At 50.4% G+C, this 10,690-nt stretch overlaps 1 protein-coding gene across 2 annotated transcripts in view; it reads left to right on the top strand.

The window, feature by feature from the left end:
* Nucleotides 1–5,985: 5,985 nt before the first annotated feature.
* KCNIP1 (potassium voltage-gated channel interacting protein 1) overlaps nt 5,986–10,690 on the top strand; it is a gene marked incomplete at both ends in the record, with an annotated part of 348,648 nt that continues 343,943 nt past the window's right edge. For both annotated transcript variants that reach the window (XM_081232727.1, XM_081232726.1), the window contains one exon: nt 5,986–6,073. In XM_081232727.1, the coding sequence (XP_081088853.1) occupies nt 5,986–6,073 (88 nt within the window). The remainder of the gene's footprint in view (nt 6,074–10,690) is intronic.

Below are 10,690 nucleotides of genomic sequence, written 5' to 3'. Positions count from 1 at the left end.
GCTGAGGGCAAAGGGCATCAAGACCCCAACACGAGGTGCCCCGCCCTCAACACAAATGAGCCTGAGCAACTCCAGCCAACAGCGCGCATGAATCTCCATCAGCTCTTAGGCATCATTTCTCATAATGATAATGGGGAGAGGACACGGAGCCCCACTGAGAACATGGAGGCCCTAAAGCAAGGTGAATCCCTCTCTGAGGACCACACTTGCACGGAATGGATTTTTCTGAGATTCAGAGGGAAAAAAAAAACAACTGATTTAATTCTGAGGAAATTGCCTTTTTTACCCACCTGTGTAAGCCTGTATTTAAATGCTAATATTTTTGGCCTGCTGGGATGCCACATTTATTTTCTTCCTAAGCAGCAACAAAAATCATTTATTTATGAGAATTCTAGCTCCAACCCTCTCTCCTGAGTTCCTTACTTTCATTTCCATCAACGAGCTAGACTTTTCTCTCCCTAAGACAAATGGAATCTGTAACCATTTCATTCCCCAGACCTGATCCTCTTTGTACCCTTCCTGTTTCTGTTTCTAGGAATGCTGGTGGCTTTTGACTCCCTCCCGTCCCTGAGACTTTCCTCTGATCAGTCACCAGTCCCATTGACTCCACCTCCTCCCCTGGAGTGAATCACCAAGTCGGCCTGAGCCTCCACTTCCCCATCTGTATAATGGGTAAAATTAAATCATAATACCAACCTCATGAGTTTGTGACAAGACTCAGATAATCCAAATACAACCCCCAGCACAGAGTAACAAGTCATGGTGATTGTAATGATCCTGCCCCCCGTGGAATCTGCCCTTTTCCTCTTGGAGGTTGTTCTATTATGAGCTGTTCAGTGAGCTCTGAGAAGACTCAGTCCTTCTGATCAGAAAAACACACACTGGTCACTATTTGCTTCAGAGTATTTTCACGCTCTGAAATTCTCTACCTTATAAATTTGTTTGTTTATGGTCTGAGCACCCCTCCCCCACTCCACCTGGAAAATGCAATTTCCGCAAGGGAAGGGATTTTGTCTTCTTGGCTGGCGCATCCCCAGTGCCTGGCACATAGTGGGATTCTAGAATTGTAGAAGGGAAGACGCCTAGACTGTGCCGGTTATTAAGCTACTGACCCCCAGCTTCAAGGGCTCCCTTCCCTGCCCTGCTCCGTGATGCTGGGCTGGGACTCTGCAAGCCACCTCTCTGCTTTGCCAGCAGTGCCAGGACAGGCTGTGCCATGGTGGAGAGGGAGGCTGCAGGCTGGAGAGGGGGCCTTGTCCCTTCCAGGCAGCTTCCTGCTCCTGCCCGTGTCCCCACGGCCACAGTGCTTTAGCCTAGCAGTGGCGGCAGCTTCCAGTGTCTGATAGATACTTTTTTGAACTCCCAGAATCAACCTCATAACTCTGCCACAGAGAGCAGAGTCCCTCCTCCAGGCTTCTAGGTCCTGAGGACCCCAGTTCTTTATGTTGTCACCCCTACCCCCAGCCCCAGAACTAGAGCAGGCAGCTGCTTCCTGCAGTTACCACCTCTGTGATGCCTCCTCACTGTCCCCCTTTGCCTTTCCGGTCCTCCAATACCTGCTTAACACGTCCTTATATGAAATTCTCTCTGTTAAAATAGCTGGTGTGGCTTGTGTCTCCTGGCTGCTCTGTGACTGAATCTGTGCCTACTCTCCACCTCCCTCCCATCCCCACAGCAATGGCCGTGGAGGGAATTCCCTCCAGGATAAATGTCTCCATTCTCTCTCCACGATGTTTTAGGGATGGGGAGTTTATGATTTTAAGGGACAGCTACTTTTTTCTTTTAATAGCGAGGCAAAACGCGTCTCCCTCACACTGCCAGTGGCTTTAATTTTGAACCCTGATGAGATAGATACTAAATAAGTTTCCATGAATTTTCAAGTCAAATGTCAAATGGTCTTGACTCAAGATGGCTGTGTGACCATCAACAAGTTACTTTCCCTCTCTGAGTCCTTCCTCACCTATAGAGTTGGTAACATAATAGTACCTGCCTCACAGAGTTATAAGGATTAGATCTGGGCAAAGTGAGTATTTAGAGCAGTCACCTGCACGTAGAAGGCATTCAATGAATCCTGCTGTCATCGTTATCATTGTGAGGACAGCCTCTCCACCCTCTAAAGAATAGCATGTTTGTCCTGTCTTAGCCTTGCACTCAGAGAGGTCAGTGCACTCTCCTGGGCCCAGACGCCATCTGGAGCCCCCATTTGCCCCTCCTCCTTCCCCCCGGAACTAGTTTGTGAAGATTCCCCTAAACAGTTTCAGGTGGAGAGATAACTGTCTTCCCAAGTTCCTTTGGCTAACGCACACTGGTACAAGGAGGCTGACTAATTATAAGCCTGCTGACGGCTTAATTTCCCTGGAGCCCCCTGGATATCGTGTGGCCTCTTCTGTTCTTTGTTTTCAGAATACCGTGTTTCTTGAGCAGAGAAGGATCCTCTCCTATACTCTCCTATCATGAATTTAATATAGGCACAACCTGCCTTCCTTCGCTGGGAATTTTCTTGGCACACTAAACACCTTGCCCACATTCCTGGGCGTTTTGCTGTGTGATATTTTGGATGCTGTCGACCCTCTCTGGGCCGGAGTCACTTATTTAAGATTGAGGGTTCAGATACTTGATGCCTTGCTGTGTTCAGAGGAGGATCTGAAATGCTTAGTGTTTGGGTTACTACTAGGGGAGATTAAAACTTGGAGCCTGGCTCCACGATTTCCAGTGACCATGAAGCTTCACCTACACAGCATGAATTCTTTTAGGGGACGGGGCAGGAGTGGTGGCACCAACAAAACCAGTGGCAGTAGTAGGAGCAGCAGTAATGACCTCTGCCCCTGACAAAGTGGTTTACTATGCCAGAAGCTAAATTAATCACACTGGTTTCATTTAAATCTCCCCCAAACTTTAGGAGGTAAGAATTGTTCTTCCCATTTTACAGATGAAAAAACTGAGGCTCTTTGGCTTGCTCCAACAATTGCTAAATTGCAGACCTTAGGATCTCAGGTCTGTCGTTGGCTTTTGTACTTGCTGTTCCTCAGCCCTAACAGTTATTACCTCAGGGAGCTGTATGGCTGGTTTGGAATCTCTGCTTAAGTGTCATTTTAATAGAGAGAAGACTTCCTCGATAACCCTATAAAATAGGAGCTCCTGTCACTCTTATCCACTTAGTCAGCTTTCTTTTTCTTCGAAGCACAATCGATATATGCACATATTGCTTGACTGCGTCTGTCCTTCCACCACATGAATGTGAACTTGACAAGCACAGGACTTTTTCTGTTTTGTCCATCACTGTATATTCAGTGGCTGGAGCAGAGGTCATGGTAACAGTGTTTTCAGCATATATGGGTGTAGAATGAATGAGTGATTAAATACCAGGTGCAAAGATCCATGGCCTTAACCATTATCTGTCTTGCTTGGAGGAGTTATGAGATACTTGTTTATAAGATTGGCCCGATCCTTCAAACAGTAGGTGCCGTTGTTTCTTTACCCCTGTGTGTTCAAATGTTGGGATTCCAGATTCCTGAGCTGGAGCCCAAATATGAATCCCCTCCGGACATCTCTCGTCATCCCCAAATAGATGCTGCTGACAGCCTTCCAGAAGTTCCTCCTCCAGCAATATTCCTGGCCAGGTTTCCAGCCGAAAGACCAAGTTCAGGGTCAGCTCACGTCACTAAAGTCACAGCCTTTGTTTTTTTTTGGCTTCTCAATTTTCAGTGTCCTTCCCTTGTGTGGGATGGAAGAGAGAAGCAACTGGGTGTAGCTGAGAGTTCCATGTCCTACGAAGTGTATTCTCCATTCAGAGGGCAGTACTCTCCTTGGCAAAACGGTCAGGTGGGTACCACATGCTCTTTTAATCTTTCTCTAATCTTTCTCCTCCTCCCTGGTGCCCAGGTAGTGCTGCCCTTGGCCGGCTGCTTGCCTACCCGGTGATGTTTCACACCCCAGTTCTTTCCTCTTTCCTCTCCACCTCTACCTGCCCTGCGTCTCCATCCCACTAAGATTCTGCAAATTGAGCAAAGTTCATTGGATAAACGATTCTTGACAAGGTCTTCACATCTGATGATGAGTTCACTCCACCGTTAGGTCCAGGAGGGCACCGACCATGTCTATCTAGTGTGCCCGGCTCAGCATTTTCTACATCCGGGGCCCTCAGTGCTTCCTGCACCCAGGCTGCTCAGCCCTTTTCTACAGACTGTGAGCTCAGTAAGCACTGGATATATGAGCACGTGTACAAAAGAACAAGTGCCATTAACATTCCCAGATACCATATGCAGTTTAACTGGGACCTTCAATACCTTAAGACAAAGAGTGAATAACATGGCAGTTTCAAACCTTAAGACATCAAACGCAATGGGGTATTTTCCTCCAGGGCTCCTTTCTGTTGTATGTGTTGTGACTCATACCATGCCGGTGAGTCAGGGAGTGCAGGCCGCTTTAGGGCTTGGAGAAAGGCTCTGTGCTAGTGGGCTGTCTCCAGGGTCTGTTCGTGGAATTGAAATTTGTTGGTGACCTGAGGGCTGAGGTTCGTTTCAAGATTCATTTCCACATGACTCGCAGAAGATGGGGAAGAAGCTAGACACGGAGCATGAGTTCTGGCATATGTGGCATTTTATCAACGGGTGGTCTCCCTTCTCTGGCTCTTAAGCAATCTGGTGCTCTCAAACATCCCAGAGAAACAGATAGTACACAAGCCGATGGAGAGAAAGAGAAAGACATTCCCAGGGCATGGCTTAGTTCAATGCCAGGTGGATTTCATATCTGCTGTTCAAATGGAACCATGGTGCATTGGTGGGTGGTACCCATGGTGATGGCCCACGGGGACCCTTTAAATCACCAGGGAAAGTAAAGTGGGGATGTCATGGGGGAGGTTCACGGCCCTGTGTAGAGGATGGGATGAGATGTCTCCCTGACGTTCCATGCAACCCACACAGTCTATGGTACTGAACAGCAGCCAGACTTTTTATTAAGCAATAGTTGGGGTTCATATTTGCATACTACCATGCAGTTTTACTTCTAAGAGTATTGTACTGTAGTCAGATTGTTTGAATTTCTGTCATTCCTTTATGGCATCTCCGAGGAGTACTTTCTTCATCAAGAAAAGCCCTAATTGCACTCCTCTGCTATCCTGATGAGAGAGCACAGACTCTTAGCTGCTCTGTAGGGCGGGAGCTGGAGCTGAACAGCCGACTTTGAGTGGGTATGTGTTGGGGTGGAGGGCGGGGCACCTGGAGCCAGGAAGCAGCAGAGTCACTGACTTTCCGAATCAACGGAGGCAGACAGCCTCTGCTGCTGGTGCCAGGGAGCCGCACAAGCCAGCTCCCCCAGGGCTCCCCACTCAGCCCAACTTCTCCGTGATGCAAACCAGGCCGCTCAGAAGCTGCCTGCAAACTCTCCACTGAGCGCAAAGCAGTGGTCTCCTGCTCTGGAGGGAAGTCCTCCCAGATCCCAATCAAGGCACGGCACAGAAAATTGATCTATTAGATTAACCAGGAAGGAAAGAGCGGGAGAGCGAACCGGGAGGCTGTGGAGTGGAGTGTTTTTGCGTAGCAGTCCCCTCCCTTCTGACTCGAGTATTAATTGCTACATTACCACTGCCATGTAAGAAAGACAGTCAGCAAAGCCTGGGAAAGCTCCAGCTTCTCCCTCCCTGCGCTGCTCAGCTTCACCCTCCTCCTCCGTCCCCTCAGAGCGCCCTGTGCCCTGGCAGTGCGGCCCCAGCCCTGACATCCTGAGATCCTCCTGTGGTGAGGACTTGGGTGGACAGCGGGAGTGGGTGGAGGGAGGGAGGAAGGAAGGGAGCAGATATCGTGCCCTGCAGGCTCTCTGGATGCAGAAGCCGGACTCACTGCAGAGGCAGCTGTGCTGTTCCCGTAGCTTCTGGGGTGCGTCCTTCTCTCAGGGTTCGCCCAGGCAGGCTCCAAGTTCCAGGGGCACGCAAGGTGGGTGCCTTCCCTTCTGGGTGCTGACAACAGAGCCTGCCTTCCCTCTGCCAACATGAGCGGCTGCTCCAAAAGATGCAAGCTTGGGTTCGTGAAATTTGCCCAGACCATCTTTAAGCTCATCACTGGGACCCTCAGCAAAGGTAGGGAGCCTGGCCTTGACCCTCGTTTTCTGTATTGGTGCAGTCTGGCTGGTCAGAGTGCCTTGGTGCGGTTAAGTGTGGCCATTCCAGTGCGCCTGGGTCTCCGAGGAAGCTGGGGAGAAATCGGGGGCTGGATTTCAGGGTTGCTGACAACCTGGGTCCTGGCTCCGAGCCGACGGGCACCAGGCCAGGGAGCTCAGCCGGCTGTAATTGCCTGGAACTTTGGAAATGGGTTTGGCGATATGTGGCTGATTGGTTACAGGCGGGCAGAGGGACAGAACCCTTCCCAGAGCACTAGAAGCAGCCTAGCATGACTAGAGTTTCAAGAGGTTATCCACGGAGTGTTGTGCCTTGTTGATAAAAGAGGGATTTGATGCAGTGGGCTGTGAGTAACTCTGCAGAACAGAGAGGCTGGAGGGGGCCAGCAGGAGGGGGCCTGGGACTGGAATCCACCGTGCACTGGTGAATACAGGATCTATATCAGCTCTGCGTCTGATATCAAGAGCCAAGAGCTTCCTCTCATGGGGTTCCAGGGTCTTGCGTTTCTGGGGCTTTGCTCATCATTTCTTTGCTTTTTTTGGATCCCTGTCCCTCTTCATCTCCTACCTATGCCCATTCCCCCAAAACAGGCGTGTCAGGGAGTTTTCAGGTCTGACTGCCTGGGTAGCCCAGAAGGTATGGTTACGGACCAGAACTAAGACTGCATGTGTGCAATTCAGCCCCAGGATGCAGAGGGGAGGCTAACTTCTCAGGGGCGTCTCTGTCTCTGGGGCCCCGTGTTACACTCTGTACCAAGGAGTGTGAGGGACTCAGAGACACTCTGGCAAACTTTCTGGAGATAAAATTTAAAGAGGGAGCAGCAGTATGATGTGGCTGCAGTGGCTGAAAAAGTGTCTTTAAATATTCATGTGCTTTGTTCAGGAGGAAAGAGTCTTTGGGGGAGATGCACTGGAAGCGGCAGGCAGGGTGTTTGGGGAAGGAGGGAGGCCCACATACCCTTGATCGGGGATTTTTAAAAATGACAATGAGAGCAGATAATGGCTGTGTATGGCCATCTCTAATGCCCTGGTTCAGGTCCCCGGCTGCCCGGCAGGTCCAGCATGGTGAAATTGTAAGGTGCGTATGGGAGAAGGAATGGTGAGATTTTGCTTATCTCCTTTCTCTGGCCTTGTCATAGCTCCTGTTCTGTCCCCATTGCACTTCTGAAACAGGGCACTGCCCCTCCAGGAAGCTCAGGTGGGTTGAATGCCCAATGCTAAGGGTCAGGCTGCCAGGCAGAATTACTAGGGGTTCCAAGTGGGATAGACTGAGGTGAGGCGGAGAGAGCAGAGGGTTTAGGGGATTGTGCAGGGTTCCCCCATTCAACCCTCTCATCAAGGATCCCAGGGTCTCAGGGGGTGATGGGTGACGGGCAGCATCCTATCCCAGTCTCTGCTTCCCAGAAATGCAATGGGAAGAGCTTTGGCCTGAACTTAGGAAACCTAGGTCTCAACTCCAGCTTCGCTCCCTGTGCAAGTCACAGCCTTGCTGAGCCTCGGTTTCCTCATCTGTAAAATGAAGCTAACCTATCTACCTCCCAGACCTGTTTCAAGGATCCAGGGAAGCTGAGACACGGGATCCCTTTATGGAGTGTGTTGCAGTGACCCCACATGAAGGAGAGGTCAGGGACTGAGATGGGCATGGGTCTGGAGAGGGTGACCAAGGCCATCCCCCCTGCCTGCCCAGGGTCAAAATCTCTTTAACATAGCTGACTGCAGGCAGGTCTGTACACTCCAGGCAGCATCAGAGGGGGAGAGATCACAGGAGGACATAATGCCTCAAGAGGGGATGAGTGTGAGTAGGTGAGGTCAGTCAGGGAGAGAGAGTGTATGCAAAAGGGTGTGTGTGTGTGTGTGTGTGTGTGTAAGAGAGAGACAGAGAGATTCAGAGAAAGAGTGGATGGCTATTGGAATAAATGAGGAGGATGATATTTTCGTCTGCATATTTGCCCACAACCATCCACTTGACATTTATTTACTGAGCACCTGCTCTGTGCCACACTCATTAGATACTGGACATATGGATGAATAGGACTCGAGCCCTCTGTCAAGAAACGTGCATTCCGGTGGGAGCACAGACCAAAGACACAGACCCCACAGGGACATCACTCTGAGTGCTGCGAAGGAGGGAGGCATGGGGGCCAAAGGGCACAGAGAAGAATAGCCTGAGCAGGTGAAGAGGCTCCTCCAAAAGTGGCATCTAAACTGAGCCGAGCAGGAGGGCCAGGCTGGGCAGTGGAAGGAGGTTGGTGCTCCAGAGGGAGCAGCGTTGGAGCGTCAGCCTTTGCAGAGAAACCAGCCAGTGGGTCAGGACGGCCCCCTCTCTCTGCTCAGAATCCTGGAGACTAAGATCCGTGTGACACAGAAAGGGCTCCACAGGGACCGGTAGTGGGGACCGAGTGGCCGCCTGGACTCCTTCCGACCTGCTTCACTACTGAGTTTTCTCAGACTCATGTGAGAGGCGACCCACGGCAGGCATCAGGGCACGATCGTGCCTCCTGGCTCCACCAAGAGTTTACACACCCCTGGCTCTGTGCCAGGCACAGGCTAGCAAGCCAGTCTTCTGCCCAACCCAGGAGTTCAGTAAAGATTTTTAAAATAAATGACCGAGAGAGCAGACCCAATCCTAGAGCAGGAGAGTGGAGAGAACAGTCTTTCTAATGTATAGACCGGCCCTAGGTGGATTTAGATTACACTCTACATGGACACATGACATTTGCCTAACGATTTCTGGTTTCCATTGTGATTTCACTTATTCATTATTCATCACACTGAGTCCGAGATTTGCAATAATCCAACCTTTAGAAGAAGTGTTATTTCTCTTTGCTCCCTTCAGGATTGAGGAATGTAAAGATTCTATAGGACCAGGTACCTCCTGCTGGTCCTGGGGGCAATTTATTGTTTCTTACCTGCCTTGGGAATAACTGGGGAACAGGGAGGGCCCATGACCACCCCCTCTGTGTCCTGCCTGCTCCTGTCCTGGCCACCTCCCCCTGATGCCTGCAATGCCCCGTTCCACTGGTCTCCGCTGCCAGTGGCCCAGATTTCTCATGGAGGTCCTTTTCAGAGATCAGGTCCTCCCCCTTGACTTGGACCTTTTCCTTCAGAGCTCTGATCACAATATGTGATCCATGTCTCTTTTAGGAACATGTTTGCTTAAGGCCGTCTTCCCCGCTTGACTGAAGCTCTATGAGGGCAGGGCCCACGCGCATTTTTACTCACCACTGTAGCCGGAGCTACGCATCCAGTGCCCAGCCCAGAGTGAGTGCTCCACCAGTAGCATTAAATGAATGAAGCAGCGCTACGTGGCACCCTGAGATGATGCTTGTAGTAGCCTGAGCTTCTAGGAAGCACCGTGCACACACCTGTCCCAGAGGTGCTCAGTCTATGGTCAGAGGGTGAGCCTCCAGCTAGACAAATCATTCCGAACCGTGCCTGAGCTTCTTAGGGTCTTGGGAAGGGCATTCAAATTGTCAGAAGAGGGGAGGTTGTGTGTGTTTGGGGGATGGGGGAGTGTCTGAGCACCCTCACTCCTGCCCCTTCAGCTCTACTTTGATTTGTTTCGCATACTGGACTTCTCTGAAATTTAACAAACGAGTTTAAAAAACGTTAAAAAAAAAAGTTTGCAAATAAATTATGCAGTGGCAAAGGCAACTGGTTGCCAGACTAGGACATCTTGGCTTCTCTGCATACTGGCTGGGGAGCCTCGTGACAGGTCCGTTACCTCTCTCTGGCCTCAGGTACCTCATCTATAAAATGGAATCGTAAATGGCCTCCTTACGGGACTTAATGAGATTGTGTATGTAAAGCTTCCTGCACTAATAAGGACCTACTGTGTAGCACAGGGAAATCTACTCCATACTCTGTGATGGCCCATATGGGAAAAGCATCTAAAAAAGAGTGGATATATGTATTTGTACAACTGATTCACTTTGTTGTACAGTGGAAAGTAACACAACATTGTAAGTCAACTATACTCCAACAAAAATTTTTTAAAAAAGAAAGATACCCGCATAATAAGTCCTGAGGCAATGCTCCGTGGGGCTGCTACAGTGATTAGCTGGTACTCTCGGGGCTGTGAGCATCTTAAGGCAGAGACTTCTCACTCACTGCTTGTTCCTTGAGCCCCTGACACAGACTCTGAGAGCAGCTTCTCGTCTCTAGCACTTTTGCTGTTTCCCCTCTGCTGAACTTGCTTTCCTATGGCTCCACCCGGTGCTGAGACTGACACACGAGCCACTTCCCACACCTGATTCCCTGATTAGGAGTTAGGAGTGTGACTCCCAGAGCCAGGCCCTCCCCTGCTCTAAAGAAGAACTTACCAGAAGCTCAGCTCCTGCCTTGGATGCCCAGTTACACCGGGCTCTGAGGAACGTGTCTCTTCCTGCACAGCTAGCTCCCCAGCCCTGGCAGAGACCCCGGGGCTGGCAGCGGGAGCCAGAAGTTGTGCAGGTCCCACTCTGGCTGGGGAGGTTTAAGCCCATTTCCTTTTGCATTTGGGGGAACCCATCCATCACCCCAGGCGCAGATGGCAAAGCCAGCGCAAAGCAGGAGGGAGAAATCCAATCCAGGAGAGTTT

Source organism: Mesoplodon bidens (genome assembly GCF_964165515.1).
Source record: "Mesoplodon bidens genome assembly, chromosome: 4".
NCBI classification, from domain to species: domain Eukaryota; kingdom Metazoa; phylum Chordata; class Mammalia; order Artiodactyla; family Ziphiidae; genus Mesoplodon; species Mesoplodon bidens.
This window is presented reverse-complemented; position numbering and strand designations above follow the sequence as displayed.